The 21561-nt window shown below is 45.4% G+C and overlaps 2 protein-coding genes across 2 annotated transcripts in view; one reads left to right on the plus strand and one right to left on the minus strand.

Annotated features, from left to right (window-relative positions):
• The window catches only part of PLA2G15 (phospholipase A2 group XV), a 345808-nt gene that overhangs the window by 292633 nt on the left and 31614 nt on the right, over nucleotides 1-21561 (plus strand). The window lies entirely within an intron of this gene.
• Nucleotides 9996-21164, minus strand: CFAP263 (cilia and flagella associated protein 263). The gene is given in 11 exon segments (XM_065734202.1): nucleotides 9996-10731; nucleotides 17530-17611; nucleotides 18228-18383; nucleotides 18772-18879; nucleotides 19056-19208; nucleotides 19395-19475; nucleotides 19727-19882; nucleotides 19967-20341; nucleotides 20486-20522; nucleotides 20629-20757; nucleotides 21083-21164. Coding segments are annotated over 11 exon segments (1428 nt in total). The 5' UTR covers nucleotides 21148-21164; the 3' UTR covers nucleotides 9996-10645.

Below are 21561 nucleotides of genomic sequence, written 5' to 3' on the forward strand. Positions count from 1 at the left end.
AGGCTTTCCCATCTCCGCGCATTACAAAGCAATTTCCAAAAGCTCTTTCTAAACGATAATTTCGTAGAAGTATTCCCTTCTTAGTCGGGTTTAGAGGGCAAATCCCCACGTTGAAATGCACAAGTTTGCACAGTGAGCAAGGAGCGATGGAAGTACAGAAGTTGGCACTGCGAGCAAAGAGCAATGGGAATGGCACATGCCCTTTTCGTAGGGTGCTGGAGTGTGCAAAAAGAGGAAAACCCTTTTCTCCGCATCCCCGAATGCCTGAGGCTGTGGGGTGTGAAGGCAGAGTGAGGCACAGGGACCCGAGACACTCTCAAGAACGGATTTGCATTTCCTAACCGGTTGGTTTGCCTGTGGCGGAGAATTCTTATTTGTAAGTAATGTCATACTGGATTTGTGATACAAGCCTTTGCAATCCCTTTGTTGTGCAAATGCAGGCAAATAACGGAAATAAGCCAGTTGACTTCAGCAGGATTACCTGTGACAGAGTTAAGGGCTGTGTCATATGCATAAATATTGCTCTCAGCAGATTCTGCAATCGAGGACAACTTTAATTTTTAAAGGAGAAGAGCAGCAGCACATATGTCACTAAATAAATGAAAGAGAAAACCAGTTTCCTGATCAGTTTGAATGTGAGAGGTTCAGCAACAGCATTAGCAATATTATATACTCACATTTACATCTCGAAGTATCACTCCTAACCTGGAGGAGGATTGTGTCACATATTGCAGGCATCCATCCCATGGGAAAACAAAAATTGCACTTCTGGCTTCCAGCTTCTAGGCAGCGTCTCTCAGGCAGAGGACAGTTTTCTTCCCCAATGTCACCCACTGCATGGATTCCTGTTGTCATGTGGAAGTGGATTCAGCAATTTGCCTGTTGTATAGTTTTGCTGGTAGGTGAAAAGCCACAGTTAGACACTTCATGAACATTCATTGCTTTAGGCAATGAATCTCTGACACTTGATGCCTCCAGGTGGCTGTGATGATGAAAGTAGAACACTCACGTGGTGGGGATGAAAGAGAAATGCTGTGTTTGTTCTTCACGGGGAGACCCTTTCCTACCTGAAAAATGCTTAAGCTACTGAACAAAGTGATGAGCCCTTCCCACAGCCTGAAACATTAAACATCAGCAGTCAGCAGTTTCCTTTTTGTTATTTCTCACAATTCCCAGTAAATGCCATAGGGAAACAATGGGAACGATGCTCTCCCATTTAAGCTGCATGCACTCCAATGCCATTCCACAAAAGGATTCTCAACACCTGGAGACAAAGAATGTATCATCTAATGACTCCATCTTTGTGCACCATAAAAAAAACAGTTGTTTTTCAGAAGTTATATGAAAACTCAGAAGTGATGACGTGTTTGAAAGGAAGATGGGAGGAGGGGAAGGGAGTTGCTATATGAGCCTCACTTTCTATATGAGATGATGGTAGCAGAATTTTTATTGATCTGGAGAGTTTGCCTCAGTAAGTGGGTTACTGGAAAAAAAACAATAAAATGCAACATTACTTATGTCTCGAGATCTGGAATAAGAGCTTGAATTCTGCATTGCAGGGAGAGTACATTTGTGTCAGCTCACCCTGTGTGCAAGCAGTAAGTTACCCAAACATGAATTGCATCCTTTTTTGTTTTTTTCACTGCCTGTCATTGGAGAGATGGAGCTGCTGTGAGTGAGAGGAAAGCAGGAGATGAACTGACACCAGCATTCCTGAGTGCTGAGAGGATGCTGGTGGGTCCACAGCCTACCAGGGTGGGAGGTGTGGCAGCCTGTCAGGTGTTTGGGTGGAGCTTGCAATGTTAACCCTTGGAGTCTGAGGATTAAGAGGATGATCCTGTCCATTCTGAACAATTGGAAGAAGTCCAGTGACTCAATGTGTGAAGGAGTGAGAAGAGCCAAGACAAGCAGCTTGTGTCATCTAAGAATATCCCGTTGTGGTACATCCTCAAATCTGACAGCTTTTCTCTTAAGCATGAACTACTCTTTGACACCATGAAGTCTATCCTAGTTTTCATGAAGCACTCCTGTAGCTGACCAGTGATACAGCTCATTGCCAATAAGTCAGCAGCATGAGAGCTTCATCAGCTAAACGTCCAAGGATGCTGTAATCAAAGCAACAAAATCCCATGCGATATTTTAAAAGTGAATACATTTTTGTGGGCTGTACTCAGTACCGGGTTTTATCACACAAACCCAGATGTGGATTTTTGGCAGAGTTTTAATCTCCTCTAGGACAGTCTGCATATCTATTGATTTTCTCATTTTCTTATAATCCTGTGTTTGCCAGCAGAGCTAGTAACATAACAGGAGAGCGCTTTCAGTGGGGAAAGTTTGGCAATCCCAGAGTAATCTCATTGAGATGAATGATGGTTTTAGACCTTATTTTCATAATACAGGGTTTAAAAATCTATCTTCTCCTCGCAGTGCAGTTTCAGGGCCAAATAGCTCCATGGCATAAATCTAATTCCACTAAGGAATGTGCAGTTCTATCTGGTGTTTTTTTGTTGTTGTTGACAGTGTATGGTAATATTACAATATTACAGTTAACAGTCCTTGAAAATAATGAAATCTTTTCTGATTGGTGCTCTTGTGCAAATGCTTTTCTTAAGTTTTGACTGATGATTTCTATCCTGGAGCCTCCAAAGGCCTTTTATGAGTAATGTGTTGCACGCATTTTAGCTTTTCCCACGTGTTCTCTCTGAGATATGTGTGGAGTACCAAGTTGTTTCTCTGCTTCATTTTTCAGTGCCCACTCTTCTTGTGGATTCTTGGAAGTTCTTTACTCTGGGGGTGGTGGGGCCCTGGCATAGCTGCCCAGAGCAGTTGTGGATGCCCCATCCCTCAAGGTGCTCATGTCCAACTTAGAGTAGACTGATCTAGTGGGAGGTGTTCCTGCCTATGGCAGAGGGTTGGAACTTGGTGGGCTTTAAGGCCCCTTCCACGCCAGCTCATTCTGTGATTCTTGCTGTTTCTTGTCCCTTTTCAACAAGGGATGCTATAATGGAGATAGTTAGCATATCTGAAATGTGAGTGACATGTGAGTCAAACCCTGATGACAAAGATCTAATACAGTGACTTAAAATGTCCCTCCAATTTTAAATTTTCCCCTGCATTCAATTTCCTTACTAACAATTAGTGGAGGAAATTATGACACAGTTAACTCTGACTGCCCAGACCAAAATAGCTGTTTCTGCAAGCTAGTTAGGAACGACACACTTAAAAAACATTGCATTTAAATTATCATTTAAGTTTTAGTGTTGATGTATAGTACAAACACATATTCCTGAGATGTCAGAGAGATGGTATTGATCTCCTTCCCTAATTTGGTAAATGGGTCCGAATATTCCAGATTCAACAACAACAACAACAAAAAACAGAAGGCTGAAGACTCACTCCTGGGCTATATGCTCTACATGAGCAGTTTAGAAGTGCAGATTCATATGGGTTTATAGCATGTTAGTCGTAAGGCTTAGTTACCTTTGGATAATGTGCTAACACTGTCTGTGTCCTCTACAGGTTCATGGCACTGACAGCACAGGCTTGATCTGCAGTCCCTGAACTTGACTCCACTGATAGCATCACCTGCTGTGAAGGTTTGTAGAATGAAAGCTGTGACTCCAGGTGAGAGATTGGTTTGGACTGTAGGTGTTACATTGCCTTACCATCAGCCCATGCAATGGCATGATGTCCTGGAGCTGATGTAAATGGAACTGTAGACCAAGAGCTGTGGAATCAGAATGTGCTATCTTTAATACTAAAAATGAGAAAGCATTTTAAAGTACACATGGCAGACTTGCTGAATTATTCTTGTGTAGATTTTGCAGCATACAGAGCATAAGGGGTCAATTCTTAATGCATTTTGATTTCCTGTATTAGGTGTAATATTCCCTGGCCCTTGTATATGTGTGTAGTTCCCATCAGGGAAAATGGTAATGAATTTGCATACTAAGGAGAAAATAAATCCTGATTCCCCTTCAGTAATGTATAATGTCAACAAAAGTCTTTGATGAATACAGCTCTTCTTAATTAGATGCTTGGGTAGGAGATTATTAATCCATTTATCTCAAATGCTAATTGCACCATGAATCGCTTGCTGGTTTATGCCTAAGCATGTGACTGTATTTATCTTCGTAGAACCTTTAAAGAGTCATACTGATAAATGAATATTTCTTGAAAGTCGAATTATTGTATTCTTATTTTTATCCCTTCCTCAATGTACAAGTATGTAAATATTCTGAAATCCTCACTATTAGCCAATGGTATATACTGCAACATAACAATTCCACAACTGTGGCTGTATGCCATTTCCATTGCAATGACCTTTAAAAGACATGGATTTCTGCACCAGTGTGGGGAAACCTGAGTGACAGCTAAAGGAAGCTGACTGTCATGGCAAAGGCTGGTCGTCTTCATGGACCCTAATAACGAAGTGGGCATGGCTTGGGGGCTTGCCAGATTTCAACTGCACATTAATACTAAAAAATCCGGTTCTGATACTGATGTATAAATACTAATGACCCCACTGACCTAAAAATCATCCCTAGGAGATTGAGAGCAAGCTAGTCAATTTGCTAAAAGTGCATGTATTTGCCTGGATGACATACGTTTGCCTGGATACAGCTGGGGAATCATTTGAAAATATCCTCAGGCAGTTGCTTTCTTCCTTTGAACACTGAACTGTCCTAGTTGGCAGCTCATGGTCTGTACTGCAACAGCTCCATCTGCCGAAATAACTTATAAATCACTGTGGCTTCAGAAAGTAACGGCCGATTATTTTCCTCCTACCAGCTGCACAATTAGTACTCTCTGGGTTTCTGTGTCTAGGGCAGGCTAGGTAAGAACAGACTAAGCAGACCATACTGCAGTTCCTTCGTGTGTATGCACTGACACAAGAGAAGGACAGAGCAGCAGACACAGCTGACATTCAGAAAAGTGAAATAAATTATGGTGAATGAAGTCACTTGATTGAACCGACCCTGTTTTAGATGAGCTGCCATAGGAGCTTCTTGTGTGCAGGCAAAGATGGATGTAATGGCAAGAACTGCATTGTGCAGTGATATCCGAGAATGGAGAAACTTACCTGAGTGGTGGTGTTTGTGTTTTGGGGTTTTTCTGCTGCCATCCTTATGCTTCTAGGAGCACCCTTTATGGCAGAGGCTGTGTATTTGTGTTGATGCCCAGCTGGGCTCAGATGAATTCCCAGCATATATCAGTTCAAAAGATACCAGCACAGCTGAGTGTCACTGCATCTCATTTTAGACAAGAGGCTAATTTGTAGATGTCTGTTTTGGCTGCATCTGTCAGGTTCTGTAAACAAAGGTTTCTGTTGTCTGATATGCAAACACAGAGAGGTTTCTTGAACTGCCCGCACTGGAAAGCTAAAGCCTTCTGCTTCACTTTTTTTCCCCTCCTTTCTCTTTGTTGAAGAGCTGCTGACCACATTGATGTGTCTCACTACTCAGCTGCCAGATGAATCGAAGCTACAGGGAGGGGAGCCCCAGCTCAGTCAGGAGAACTGCAGGACAAGGTCATTAGCCCCCAGCACCCTCCTGCCATGCATGGCAGCAGGCATTGAAAAGATGATGTATGTAAGTGTGGGCTGAGCTCAGAACTGCTCCCAGTACTGCCACGGGTGCAGTTTGTGACTTAGAGAAAATCAGCCCTCTGTTCTTTTCAGTTTTCCTATCAGCAGAGAGAGCCTTTGGGCCGTGTAGATATCTCTTGCCTCATCAAGACTGGAAGGATTCATTAACTTGCACATTTCAAGGCTTGAATTGCTATGCAGGGCCAGACCCTGCTCACTGCATCAAAGGGAGGTTTTATGGTTGATAAAATCAGCAGTAAATTGCCATCTAGGGAACTCCAAATGCAAAAAAAAAACAAAACAACTATTTTTAACAGAATTCCCATCTAAACCACAACAACTTTTAGCAACATGGCACTATTCCTTAAAACAAGAAACATCCATGAAATGCTTGCTACTTTTCTAACGGTGACTTTTAAGAATTTCTTGGAAATTGCTGAATCCAATCCCACATAATAACAGGAATTAATGCAATGAATGACATCTGGGGGGAAAAAATTGTAAAATTCTAGATCTGCTTCTGTTTTCATTTCTGTTATCACTTTTACAGTTCACTCTTAAGGGGAAGAGGACTGTGGTTGCAGTGCTTACAGATACCTCATGGTGACAGGGCAAGTTAATGCCCAGATTCTTCCCCTTCTCTTTTCCAAACCTCTCTGTTTACTTTTCTTATTAGCTTAATAATAGCCTGCTCAGTCTGCAGGCTCGGTTTTCTCTTGGGCATTGTTTGTTTCTGCCATTCTTTCTCACAGAACTATTCTTGAAAAATGCATTTTGATTCAGTCTGTGCTTCTGACTTGGAACTAATGGGAGTCATTCAATCTGGTGAGTTCCTCCACATCTCTGCCCTATGGAACGAATGAAGCAGAGATTCTGCAGAAAATAGATGTGAGCTCATGTAATTAAAAACTGGGTATGCACAATGTGACTAATTCAAGATGGATAACAAATGCAGTGTAAAAAGATACCTTTTTTGTCCTGAAGTCATAGTTTTAATGGAGAATAATGATTTCAGTTCCTCTCCACCTTTGACAAAGCAGAGTTAAGATGGTGCTGAGCTTTATTTGAATACCATACTGCACACTGCTATTCAGTCAGTCTTATTTATTCTGATTTTAACTTCTCTTTCTTAATGCAGCACATGATGTTGCAATGAAGTCCTGCTCTCTTGTTATGCTGTTAGTATTTTGGGGGCCCATAACTTCAAAGAGGATTAGAAGTTTTCATGACAGGATCTCCTTTTAAATCAGCCCAGAGGATTCAGATCCAGGCTCTCCAAACTGATCCAGAAGACGGTGCCCAGGGATCATGAAGTCCCTGGGAACATTTTCATACCCATTGTTGTATCACTCCATTTTGGTCACTGGCAAAATTAATTTGCTATTTTGAAAAATCCCTTCCCTCCCCAAGACTTGTGGAGTTTTTTGTGTTCTGAAAGCCACTGTGTTTGATTAGATTCCTAAACAACAATCTAACTGTAGGTGCCCATTTAATAAAAAATACCCAACTCCTCATCATGAGTTGAATGTGCAGTGTGCATTACACAGACCTTCAGGTCAGCGAGCAAGCCAGGCTGCTTTGAAGAGGACTAGCAACCCTGTCTGCATGAAGTACAGCTCTTTGATCTACAGCTGCAGAGGTGAAGACCCTGATAAAAGGTTGCATCTGGTTTAGAACCTGTCTTTGCTGGGTTGCCAGTTCCCTTCGTATTGTGAGAGTCAATGTCTTTATCTTCTAAATTCCACTAAAAAAAGAACATATCAGCTTTCTAGCATGAGTCTGAGGCACAGTCCCCCTTACTCACTGCAAAATGTTTTGTGCTAGGTATTCTAGCTTTGTCCTTAGACCAAAGGTATGAATCTGGTGAGCACATGGACACCGAGGGTATGCAAGGATACAGAACAAACTTCACAGCCCCCCCCTTTAACATCAAGAACGTTCCCATTGACTTCAAGAAGCCAGCAGTCATCTTGCATCAATACACAATGTAGACACTGTTTTTCCTCTCCTTGTGGTTCAGTGCCACATCAGTATTGCCATCCTGCATTTGGCACCAATCGCATGTTGTCTGTTCACAACCATGTTTGTAGGTCTGAATGGAAGCATAAAGTCTCTGTTCTGCTTTTACAGGATTTTATCTTGTGGTAGGGTTTCAGGGATGGTCACAGTTCTGAGCAGCCACGGGTGGACGTGAATGGCATGTAGGCCAGGGCTGGTCCTCGTAAAGCACAATGCTCTGCATAAGGCTCTGCTGAGGTCTGATATACCTATGTGAATTTCAAAAACATGGTGACTGCCACCTCTTTCCCACCTACAGGTAGTGAAATCATGACAAGATGCATGCTGATACAGCTCCCATGGGATCCAAATGTTAGAGCAGATTATTTTTTTACTCGATTGCTTGGGAAAATGATGTGGTATTTCTTTTCTCACAGACTTGTACTACTTTCTCCTAGCCCCCACAGTTTCCCAAGAAATTCACACTGCAGACACAGCTATATCATTAAGAGGCTTCTTGAAGCAGTAAGAAAATGGCACTGCACTTAAACCTGTCAACTTCTGAGACTCGCCTTGAATAGTAACAATGGTTGTATTGAGCTATGAGATTTACACCAAGCTTGTCATATCTTTCTTCGGATGCTGACATTCCAGTTGCGCGTCAAATGCTGCCTTAACACACAGGCATGTTGTGAAATATGCTGTCAAATAATGCAAATTTCAGACATCGCGCGGTGATATTTTGCTAATCATGGAGATTTCATACAGTCCTTTATAATTCCTCTCCCATTTTTTGTTTGACAAGAAGTTAGGGTTTGATCATCGTGGATTAACCTTTAAATGGGTTCTTGAATCTGGCAATTTCACAGGGGTGATGTAAATGGAACTCTCTCACCTCCTGCAGTGCTCTGGACCAGTTAAATCCCTCTCCAGCAGCTCATCACAGAGCTCTTGGCCCTGCCAGGCAAGGCTGAGCACAGTCTGTGGGCAGTGCAATGTGCACGGTGGATGCTCTGAAACCCAGACAATGAGAAAAGTCCTTGCATTAAGATGTTGACATCTTGTATTAGAGTGAGTAATGTGCTGGGATGCATGCCAGCCTCTAAGACCTTCATGGGATGGCTGCAGCATAAGCAATTTCAGTGCCAGTTAATTGCACTTGAAAACACTGTGGTGGTTGTGGTATCTAAACACAAAATAGGCGGAGATGTGGAGTAATGCCCCAGGACACGGTGACTTTAGTGTGAAGGAATCAATGAAGGACTTTGAAGTCTACTCTTATTTTCTTTGAAGATATTTCTCTTCCATCTACTGCTGACACTAATTCAACATATATTGGTTTCTGTCGTTGTTTCTTAACACTAAAACCCAGGGATTCAGTTGTCATAGAAGTGCTGGGACACATTTCTCAGCCTCTAACATATAGAGTGGCAATGGCTGACCTGCAGCAGTTTATTACTTAACCACTTCTGCATCTACCTTAACACTTTTGTTCTGCAGAAGTGGCACATTTTGTCATGTCTGTTCTTACCCTCTTGAGTGCATTTAACCCAAAGATGAGGACTGCATTGACTGCTCAGTGTAAAGAAGGGGGAGGCACTGGGATCAGAGTGCTGCCCGTCTCACTTTGTGTCCTGCTAGGTGCCCCTTAGCATCTCAGGGTCTAATTTTCCCATCCTCCATGAAAAGTTGTTTTAAGTATTTTAGGGTACTTTGGGATCTGCAGAAGAAAAGCTTTGTAGATGTGTTAATGCAAATAATTATTTCCTATGTTTCCCAGCAGATGTCGTCAGTCTTGTCCAGAATCTCCTCCAGAATATCTACAGAATCCTTCATGCTAGCATCATGGCCAGCTGAGAACAGTAAAGGAAGTTTTGCTTAAAGATTCTGGGGGCTAGGAAGTACACTTTCCAGTAAAATATGACATCATTTTCAGAAAGCCCTCACTGTAATAAAGCAGTAGTTCTCTTTGCAAGCTATTCACCTCAGTGGGCAGCCTTTTTCATGCAATGGGATGTGCTTTGGATGCTCTTCTCTATTGATACATCCCAGCTGATCTTTTCTGTGCCTTTGTCTCACAGCTGGAGAAGGTTTGAGGACATGGTCCTGCTGCCATTGTCCCGTCCTGCTTACATGAGAGAGTTCTGGTGGTGAGAGTGTTACAGCTGTCCTCAGCAGAAAGGGAAGAGCATGGCAGCGTGTTAGCCAGTGCCAGCATCTCATCAGTCTGTATGGGCTCATATGCAACAGAGGCTGCAGCTGTGTTTTCTCACCATAGCAGACATAAATTAACTAGTCACTTTTCAGGACCTTCCAAGCAAAGCTGGGTTTACCTTAATTGCTCTCTATTTTTCTTTCAGTGGATTTTGCTAAATATGCATGAACCAACTATGTTCACAAATATGAGCAAATACAGTTTATTTACTTTAGGAATATTCCACTTGATATCATTGCTAGAGATAACATTCAGGTCTCTTATTTATTTCTGCAGAAAATAGAGCCCGTGTTAGTTAGAGAATATATCTTAAAACTGTCAGTGAGGTACATCTTTTTGCTGGGTCTGATATGCAATTGTTAGAGCATTCATCTTGCAGTATAAAACAAAGGAGGTTTGGGAATGCAAACTTGCTCTGTTCCTTTCTAAATCTGTTTAATATTATTCATTGCCCTTCATGGTAGCATTACTGAAATGCTTTCATACAAAATACCAATATCAAATGTGGTGGATTTCATGGAGCCTCTGCTTAGTATTTCTTTAGTGAATCAGAACTTTAATTTGGTTATGATGTCACATCAGTTTTGACAGAGGATTGGAAAAAAATGGCCTGAGGGGGTTTCAGTATTTTGCATGTCATGCTTGAAAGACTTTTCAGATAGGAATATTTTGCAGTATTTCTTAAAATCAGACTCAAAAGTCCCTTATCTACCAGAGAAATTAATTCTCTAGCAGGAAAGTATTTCATCTCCATCTACTCCAAGGCTTCATTCTGGGCTTTTCTATTGTCTTCTGGAAGTGTAATTCCATGATGGTCTGGGGATCAAAGCACAGCATTGGATGCATCACGATGACCCTAAGAAATGAGACTGCCATGCACACGCTGCCTGGAGCATGTGCCCCACCTTCACAGCCACCTTCAGACAGAGATCTGATGACACGGGCAGGAAGAGAAACATCCAGACTCGGGGCTGAGCAGGAAAAAACAGCACTTCTTACAGCTGGAGAGAAAATCCCAGCAGTATTTAGCAGCCATGTTGCTTCCCCAAATTCCAGCATGGGAAGAACCATCCCATCCCCAAAAGAACCTTCCATCTTCCTCCCCTCCTCCCTGCCTACCCACTCCTCTCCCCTTTGCAGTGCTGCTCAGCACCCACCAGCTGCTGGCACTGTTCTCCTGGGCTTGCAGCCACCACACTGCGATTTAGGAACAAAATGGCTGCTCAGGAGGAATAAAGGATCTGCTGCTGCACCTCTGAGCAGTGACCTGTATGGCAGCTGATTGCCCTCCAGTCTTTAGGATTGGTTCTAAGTGGACTAGGGCCCAGCCTCAACAATCAATTCACTCCCTGAACTTCCCGCTGAAATTAATGGGCTGCAAGATGCTTATTGACTCCAATGAGCTTTATCTCCCATGATTTATTCATTGCTGTTTTCTGCACCTAAAGCTTTTCAGTGGAACCCAGTCTGTACAACAGCTGAACACAGCTCTGCCATCCCTGCTTATTGCTGAGTTTCTGCACACCCTTCAGACTGTTAAGTTTGAAAAGCACCAGCTAGGAGTCTGCTGCAGGCCCCACCACTAATGGTACCCAGCAGCAGCTCTGCTGCCTCAGCTCTAGCTCAGTTTCTTCCTTTTCTCTTCTAGAGACGCACAGTGGAGTACCTTACCCAGACCAAAGCCTAACAGCTTTCTTGTTGCATTTTGATTTTAATGAAAATTTCCCCTTCTCTGGAGCATTTTACTGCTCCCATGCCTCTGCTGAAAACGTTGTCTGATTGTGGCAAGCTTTCCCTACCCCTCATTGTTTCCTACCATGCAATTTCACAGCGTTTAACCTTCTAATTGCATCTTTCACCTTTCTGTTTGTGCCACAACATCACAGCACCTGTCTAATGATGGCTGTTAAGCCTTTTTCCAACTTGGTGGTTTGCCCTGTCATTAGCCCCCTGCACCTTACAGCATGCTCTGTGGGGTACAAGCACTCTTTCTGTCCTCTGTTTTTTGTTATGTTCCTGATAAGATCTTTCCCTGTTTAGCCTAGGAGCAGCAAATTGCAAATCCCTTCAGTGAATTCTTAGGAGATAATTGAAGTGTTGCAACCTCTGTATGCAGAGGAGGATCAGGTTGGTTACACTCGCTGCAGGTAACACTGCATTTCATTCAGCAGCCTGTCTGCACTGGATGCTCAAGGTGGATGTGTTTGCTATTATCTAGTCTACTCAGCGAGGGTTTTGCTACTTACAACAGCAATTTGCACACACATCTGTCATTGCCACAAGGCAACAGGCCTCATTCATGCCTGGAGAAGGGACTGAGGAGCATGAGCAGCAGTTGTCTTTGTCAGCCTTGTTCCCTTCCTGGTTCCAAAATTATCTCGTTGCACACCATAGACCCATATAGCTTTGCAATTTACTCTTAGTTCCTTGTCCTCTACTGATCTGTGAACTTATTGATATCTAAACCATTTCATTTGTCATCTTTTATATTAATGTTATATTTAAAACCTTCTTGTGGTGCTTGGCCTGCAAAAAGACACTTCAAATCAAGCCAAGGTAAATGCCTCTATAAATACAGTTGCTCTGGCAAGGGCACATTTATACTGGATTATATTCACACTGTGCAGAAAGAATGGAATTGAAGCAAGAGGGAAAGATTATTTTTATTGTCTATTGCTGTAGGTTGCAAATCATTTCAGCTGGCTTGTCTTTTGTTACCAGTACATGCACTCCTGCCTCAACTGACTTAACAAAACTGCTGCGATTTGGAGACAGCAGTTTCACCTGGACTGGTGTTAAGGTGTCTTTTGCCTCTTGCAAAAAGAGTGTGCTGCTGCTGAACTCCAGTAAGGCTGCTAGGTGATGTGCTTAGCTTCACGAAGAATATATAGGAACCCCTGTTGGCACACCTGCAGCATGGCTGAACGCTGCCTCAGAACTGAGCAGTCGAGTTCACTGAGCAATACTTGTTTGACAAAAGCAAGGTAAGGCTTTCAGGAAATGAAGCCACACACCTTGCATTCCTCACATTTAGGATTACCATTTACATCCTTGTGGAAAAGACGAAACATTACTAACGGGGTGGCAATAGTGTACATGACTGTAACTAATATACAGTGTTCACATTAGGAGTAAACATAAGTTTTGTCTTCACTACTGTTTCTTCAGAAACAGACACTTGATTTACTCAAGTAAGGTATGGACATGATCCAAAAATCAAATCCTTACCTATTTTAGACAGATGCATAACCCTGCACCTAATACTATTTTAGCCTCTATTAGCTTCTGTTTCTTGCTTCCATTCTCATCCCCATACAAGGAGATGGATCTGTGATAAAAAGATACCAGGAGGCTCTCTATGAAGCTTTGTAATGCATACTCCTTTTCACAGTGCAATTGACTAAGCAAAGTTACCATTTCTTTAGGAGTGGATGAATTCATTATACTTAAATATCTGTTAGCCATCGAAGCTTCTGCATGTTCATACTATTTGCATGTATAAAGGTATATAATGTATTTATGCATTCTTTAGCTGCATGCTTGCCATATACATAATTAAATTATTCTATTGAAAAAATATATATTGAAAAGTTAAACTCTGATAGATTAGGATATATATTTCCACAGAGAACAAAAGATGGATGCATTTACCTACAAGGGAAACTGTGTCTGCAGTGCTCCAAAGGAATGGGTTTTGACCAGATATACAGATAGGGATATTTGTGTAAGGTTTTATATTGGTGAAGATGATCTGATCTCTGAGAGAAGTCCCTTGGAACACCTGACTGCCAGCTGGAAATGCACACATCAGGGGTGGTCAGACACAGTGACTGGCAGTGATCCCCATGAAAAGTACTTAAGAGGATCACAGAACCAAGGATCAATCCCAGCTCCCAGCTCCACACAGGACCACCTGTGCAAGAATACAGACCTTTGCTTTCAGATATAACAACCATCAGGCATTCAAACTTGCTAATATTTTATGTTGGGATGATAGCATAAGCCCGTGCCAGTGCAGCGCTGCTCGGTGGTGATGCTGCACTGCACGTCTGGGCCACGTCGTTGTTGTCTTCTCATATTGCAAGGTTCAGTAAGGAGCTTTGTGTCCTTGCTCTACCCTCTAACCAAAAGATATCAAGTGTTAGAGTGCCTGCTCTCTGGGGATGTTACTAATAAAGCAATCTCCAGCTGGCTGCCAACCACTGCTTTTTGAAAACAACCAAAACAAGGGAGGTTACGGAACCCATTAACCCCAGGACGTGTTGTTATCCCTGAAACAACAAACATTTTATGGGCTAAATTACAGCTTTGGCAACAATATGTTTTAGAAAATAACGACTTGGGCCCTACAAGTCACGAAGCTGCCTCAGAAGTATCATTTTTTTTCTCAGAAGACCTGAGATTTTTTTTTTAGTATTCTTCTGATGTCTTCATGATTTACAAGTTTTCATAAATTGCTAATTCTCTCCCTGCTGAGACACAGCTCCAGAGCTGGGGCCAGTAAATACTGCAAGATGCCATCACCTTCTAAATCCCAACTGTTAATTAGTAAGACAGCTTAAATTAAATGCAAATTTACAGAGCAGATATAGCATGTAAGAGAACTACACGATTACAGTCCTTGGAGTGCTATTAGGAGATGCATTGTTGGGGTGCTTCATCCTCCTTCACCGCTGAAGGCATTGTCAGGAAGAAGAAATGAAAGTCAATGACAAAGCAACGTGCGCTGGTACCTGTCACCTGGCAGACATTGGTCACCTTGTCATCACCTTGCACCAATTGCTCCAGCTCTTTCTGACCAGCACAGCTCTGAAGGGAAGCCAGAACTGATGGCGTGCACATGTGAGGCTCACCGCAGAGCCGACCCTTTCCTCCTGCCACCATGGGGAAAGCAGCACCCACAGGCAGCAGCTGGGCTCTGCAACACTTCCAGCCCCTGGTTTGGAAATGTCTGTCTTCTGAATGGTTCAAAAAATGCCTCTGGTTTGACATTTAATTCTGAGGCGTTGTATGTAATTAAACCTTGACATTTGAAATCATTAATGAGCAAGCTTTATATTTTAGCTTAGTCTCAAAAGAATATCGGGATGCAGACAGACACAAAATGGCTTTATTAAATTAAAAGCTTCAGACTTTCTGTAGGCATGTCGTCTGTGCCGCTGGGAATGGGCTCTTCAGAAATGGTGCTCTAGCCCCACTGTGCTGAATCTTGACTCTTCTCAAGGGAGGGATGTTCCGCTGCAGGAAATAGAGGGCACAAGTCACTACTCCCCATCAAAGATTGCTTCTTACATCACTAGTGCTTCTCCTTCCCCCAGAATGTGGGGAAGGCCCATGAAGCCCAGGCTATCAGGATCCCCAGGCCCTGCCTGGAAGGAGAAAGGTTCCAAAACATTGCTGAGATCTGCTTCCAGCTGGGTCTTACTGACATCTGTAAGTAGGCTGAATACGTTTCTTCTCATCAGCGCCTCTGTGAGGCTGTTCTTACAGTGTTTCATGTGCAGATACTGCAAGGTCTGGAATGATCATGCCCAAAAGCCTCCAGGAGAGAGACGCAGTCACCTGTTGCCCATTGGCAGCCACTGCGTGAGACACAAATCATTACTGCTGCTGTTTTACTGCCCAAGCTCTGTCAGTGCTGAGCCTTTTATGTGCTCAGGACAGAAAACATCTGTGACACTTCACCAGTGACTGCAGAGCCACAAATGTAGACCTGCTGTCTGTCTCCTTCACCAAGCTTGGAAAAGCAATACATAAAACTAGTCTCCCTAGGCTATCTAAATACGAAGCCAAATAAACTCTATACCAAATAAATTCAAAGATGCTAATGGTGTTAGTAATTTTCATGGCATCCAAAATGTGCTCATCTGTCCTGAAAACCAGGAGAAAACAAGTGAGTTGCTTGTCTTCAGTGCCCTCAGTCTGTAGCTTAAGGCTAATAGTTACGGCCATCTATTTTGACTTTTTGGCCTAAGTGAGACAGGCAGGACTTAAATACTGGTTTCAGAATGAAGTGCTGTTTGGCAGTGGAATTCTTAATGTATAGTGAAGAGCATCCTTCATTTCTGTCACCAAAAAATTACAAAAAAAAGCCCTGCATGCAGAATCCCTTGTGTTTTCCTGATGGATTTACATATCTCCTCATTCTCTGGATGTTTTATGCAATGCCAAGAACCACCAGCGAGGTGAGAAAACAGCAACCAGATCCCTGAGCCATTTATACTTGTCCTTCCCATCAAATCTTTCTCAGCAAATGAGATCAGAGCCTGGAGGGTTTCATAACCAGCCCAGTGAGGACAGGCTCTGTCACCCGAGCTGCAGTGAGCCTGCTGCTGGTTTGAAAGCTTTTCAGTATTGTCAGAGGACAGATTTCCCCCATGTAATGATCTGTCCAACAGTGATAGCTCCTGAACACAAAACCTGTGGCATTCTGTAATCCTTCCTATCTCATCTCTTTCAGGCCTTTAAAAATAATTTCAAAGTCTTTCGATCCCTATGATACACCTCTAAATTTAGTCACTATTGGCTGTGTGTGGACAGCCTTTTCTTTCTCCTCTCTGTGCTAGCCTGGTAAAATTTTAGCATTAGTGGGGTTTTTAATTGTTGTGTTACGAAGCACATAAACACAGAGCCCTTTGGCAAGGGCACCCTTTAGAAATAAATTGAGTTCTCATCCTTATAATAGAAAAACAAATGCAGTATGGATCTGTCCACTAGCCAAGGGCATGCTTGCCCCTTAGAGAATGGTACAACCACAAAAGCAGATCCTTGTGAGTGACTGCTGTTTGCTTTACCAGACACATCTCACTCTCCTGCCTGCCAAAATGCTTTTTGATGGCTGCTACCGTAACACGCTGCTGTGGATCAGCCTGGTCCTGGGTGCCCCTCTGACAGTGCTGCCATAGTTCCATGGCTCATACATCATCTACTGCTCGAAGGATTCCGTGTGGAGGCTGTACAGAACCCAGCTGCCACCTGTCTTCCTTCTGCACAACATACAGTGTGCAATACAACCCCAAGTTTGAAATAACCTCATCTTTTGTATGGAAGAATCTACCAAGGATGCAAAACTTCATCTGGATACAGAGCAAAGAATAAGGAATTGCAGGTTCCACTGAAGTCCACAGGATGTGAGAGCAGTGGGGCTGCTGTGGCACAACCTTGCTTTTTCTCCTGAAGGGTGACCCTGGAAACCCTGTTATGTGCCAGACTAAAGAAACTGAAAAATGAGTCCTGAAGGCCATTCTCAGTGATGGTGGAATGAGGTGCTAACAGGCCATACCTGTATGCACCGGTGTCCCACTGCAACAGGGAATCTTGGCCACAACTGAAAGGGCAGGAGCAGATTTGTTCCTCACCTTGTCAGGGCACAAGCTGAGCTGCAGCCTCCACTCACAGGGAAGAGACCTCTACACAGGCAGCAGTGGTATTTCATTAAGGTGGTCTCAACCCCAAGCATGAAAAGCAAATCCCCAAACTCATCTGAGGATGGGCCACTCGAGATTTACGTCTCCTGCAGTGAGGAGATGCTTCCCATCTCCAAGAGCAGCCTGCATTTGAAAGCTGTGCTGGGACTGACCAAAGAAATGGCCTCACAACAGAGCTGTGGACACTCCATCATTTCATGCACAAGGGGTTTCACCCCCTGCATCTCGCAGGATGCTACAGTTACCCATTTGACACACATTTCCCCACAAGGCCAGCTCCCTCTGCAGCTTCCACTGCTCACCCTGAAGCATCACACAAGCTGGGTGCAGGTTACCAGACATCTTAACTTGGTTCCATGTTCTGTGGTGGCTTTTCAAGGTCATCTGCAAGAGAGGAAAGTAGAAGACCTTAATGTGTTCAGATAGCAGCAAGATGTTGTGGAGGAAGCTGCAGTATGGCATTCCCCTCTACCCACCCTGCTCCCAGCTGCACTCAGTGCTCACTGCAGCACTTGGGCTTTGACAATGCTCCTCTCTTATCTCCACATATCCTCCCAGGCTGCAGGAGTCTTGCCAGAGGCAGAGACAAAGATGCTGCTCTCACAACTTTGCCATGAACTCACATTTGTCGCCTCTTGGCCAGATACAGCCATTCCTTACCAGGGTCCGGTCAAGATACAAACAAGGAAGGAACATTTGAGATCATCAAAGAGGACCACCAGCACTGGAGAGCCATCAGCTGGCTGGGCTGCTGCAGCCAGACACGTCCTGGGCACCACATGTCCTCTTTTCCTTACACACCTTTCAGGTTCCAGCATGAGCTGAGCCTGATGGTGCAGCCTGTCAAGTTACATGCTGCGTCCTCACCTCCAAGCTCAGTTGTTAAAATTCAGCCTCTGTCCTGGGGGTAGGGAGCAGCCACCAGGAAAAGCCTCCAGTCCTGCCTGCAGTAGTACACCAGGACACAGCCCCAGCCCGCTCCTGGCCCCATCTCCCTCACCTCAGCAATTGCCACCCTCCTCTCCCAAGCCTTGGTGCTCTTTTTCAGGTCAGCGACAGCCATCGTCGTCTGCACGTAACTCATCACAGGAGGGGTGCTGTAGTCTGACAGCTGCTTCTGCAGCCACCTAATGAGACTCTCCTCTTTGGCTTGTTGCTGCAGAAGGAAAAGTGACAGAGAGCGAGGACAGGGCAGGATAAAGGAGGGACACCGTGTGATGCACCCACCCATGACCTCATCCCATAGTGGGGCTGCCCAGAGCAGTGGTAACTCAGCCACCATGTTCCCAGGCTGTGATAGCTCTGCTGCTTCTCACTGGGGAGGACACTGCTGGTGAAAAGCTCAAGGAAAGAGAACTTCAAGAAGGCAGTGGATGGACCCTGGAGGGGCAAATTCCACAAAGGGGCAAAGCTGTCCATCCCAACATGCGGTAGCAGGAGCTCCAGGGCTTATTCTCCATCCCACCACAGCACACAGGTAGCTATGGCCTAAAAAAAAAGGCCTGTCAAGTGAAATCTCGGCTATTTCCAAATTGTTCTCTTACCTCCTTCACAAGAGTAGTAGCTCTTTCAGTCTTCTCCAGCATCTCTTTCTTCTGGGAGATGTCTTTCATTAGAACTGTTGACGTTTCCATGGCATTTTGCAGCTTTTTCTGGAACACAAAAGCAGGACAGTGGCAGCAGATGCAGTGGCAGCTCTCCAGACCCTACAAAGCCACTGGAGTATTTGGACTGAGAAAGGGAAGGCTGCAAGAGCTGCTGGTCAGCTCGTGTGTGACCGCGGGGAATAGCAGGAAGGGCAAGGAGGAGTGCCGGGATCTTCACTCACCTTCTGCAAGTTAAGGATCTGGATCTTCTTTAAGGACAGCTTTAGCTGCTGCAGCTCCTGGTTCTTCTCACCAATCTCCTCCTCACACTGCTCTTTCTTAACTTGCAGCAGCTCTGCATGGACCTCATGCAGCATGTCTCTCATCTGCTCCTTCTGCAAACCCAGGGAAACAGAGCTACAGAGTGCTGTCTCAGTCTCAAATAAAAGAGCTTTGCTTGGTGGGGAAAGCAGACTTAAAGCACAGGGTCTCTGCCTGGCTGCAAAACTGAGGCTTCAAGAGAAAGGTCAGACAGCATGCTGCTGCCCATGTCCCAGCCCACGTGTCCAGGCAGCACGCACCTGCCTGAGCTGCTGCTGCAGCTTCTTCTTGTAGATACTGAGCAAATTGCTTTCTATGCGCAGCTTCTCCCTCATCATATCCTGAAGAAAGAAAGCAGGTTAGAGAGGGACAGCAGGGTCAGGGAGGAGGCAGAACACCAGGCTCCATGCTTTACTGTGTGCTTTCCCTTTGTTCCACCCGCACCAAAGTCCTCACTGCTGCCCTGCCTCATCTGAGCTCACAGGACTAATTGCTAAGATAGTCTGAAAATACGAGGCAGCTCAAACAGAAGTATGGGAACCCGAATTCTCAGATGGCAGACCAGGCTCAACTTCTGCCATGCTGCACTGACCCTCTGGCGGTTCTTCTCCTCCAGGTATCTCAGCAGCTTCTCAGAAGCTGTGATGCTCCCCTGCTCATTGGAGATGGTTTTGACAATGACTTCCTCAAAGTCACTGGCAACTTTCTTAACATCAGCCCACCAAGCATCTGCTTCTTGTATGACTGCCTGTAGAAATGAAGTCACATCGCAATCAAAGAGATGTGAAAAGCCACAGTGCTCCAGGATGCCTTGCCATCCTAAGAGCTGTACCTCGAGATCACGCAAGGTCTTCTCCGAGTCCTCCTCCATCTTCTGAATGTCACACTTCACGTCTAGCAGCTCCTGCTCAGCCAGCTCACATTTCTGCTCCACTGTCAGGGCTGAAAAACAGGTCAATGAACTGCTGCACAGCCTGGATCAGGACCTGCCACGTGTCTGCAACAATGGAGGACCAACGCAGGTGCCATTCGAAAGCCAGCACTGGCCAACTGCTGCTGTATTTTCATGTATCCCAAAGAAAGTAAGTTCAGTGTCCAGATAGGAAAGGAACAACGCACACTTAGCAGATGGACCTGGGTGTGGATGAGCTGGGCAGAGGAGGATCAGAGCACCCTGATACAGACCTGGGGCAAGTCCCCTGGTTCCCTGCCGTCATCCCCCTATGTATTTAGCTTCTCCTTCAAATCACCCAGTGTGGGGTCTAACTCATTGGTGCGTAAGGCCCTTCTAGATCTCTCCCTTGTGCTCACTCCTCAGGAGGACACAGTGCTGTTACACAAGGGACAGCACCAGATGTAAGAGTGGAAATGAGGAACTTAAAGGCAGTCTGGCATGCAAAAGGGTGAGTGGGCCCATGCCTACACCTAGAGGCCCAGCAGCACCTCTTTTCAAGCAGGGGTTGGAGTTAAGTCACTCATCCCAGTCTGCCCCACTCCATACCAGTATGGCGTACCAGCTTTGGTGGGGAGCCATGCTGCGGGAGGTCCGAGCTGCTCAGCTGCATCTTATGGTACTGGTTCTCAAGCAGCTCCACTTCATCTCTCAGCATGGCATTGTCATGGCTGCAAAGCAATGGATGTGAATTGCAAAAAGCACGGTGGGCAAAGGACACCAACTCAAGGCAAAACAGACTCCCCAAAATGAGGAGGGCTGCAGGTCTCCTCTCCATGAGCTTGTCCTGCTCAAACCCAGACCCCAGGGGCTGTCAGAGCCCGGGACAGGGCCCTGCAGGAGGGATCCTCAGGAGGCTGGGGTGGCTTGACCTGTCTGTTCGGCTCCTGTCCAACCCCAGTTACCACCCAGGCTCTGTCCCCGTGCATCCCGCCGTCACCTCCGGCCCCGTGTCCGCAGCCCATTGCCCCCGACCCGGCCCCCCCCCACCGGTACCGCTTCTGCTCCAGGAGGGCGCGGAGCTGCGGCAGGGGCAGCGCGGCCAGCTCCTGCTCTGCCATGCCGCGTCCTGGCAACGGCGGCACAGAGCGGGGTGGAGGAGGGTGGGGGCAGGACGGTATCACCCCGCCCAGCTACGCGGAGCTGTCGCAAGTCGGCGGGGGCAGCTCATCTCGGCCCTGCGGGATGCCGGGGTCTGCAGCTCCTTATGCACCGCGTTCTCCCTGAGTGCGCAGCAGCAGCAGCGCGAATCCACGGGGGGCTCTGATCCTGCCCTCAGCCGTGCGTGTTCTCGCGGCGCCGACGCCGCCTTAGCTTTGCTCACCGCTGTGTACACGCGGACGCGCGCGCACACAGGAGCGCGCACGCGGACCTGCGTCATTAATCGCCGCTCCAGCTCCTCGGAAACGGACTAGGGCGGGCGTGACTTCACAGCCGTTTGGGACCTCCGTGCCGCCGGGGGGCGCTGCGGCGGT

Source organism: Cyrtonyx montezumae, unplaced genomic scaffold (assembly GCF_038088225.1).
Source record: "Cyrtonyx montezumae isolate F1298 unplaced genomic scaffold, pur_monq_1.0 scaffold_17, whole genome shotgun sequence".
Lineage (NCBI taxonomy): Eukaryota > Metazoa > Chordata > Aves > Galliformes > Odontophoridae > Cyrtonyx > Cyrtonyx montezumae.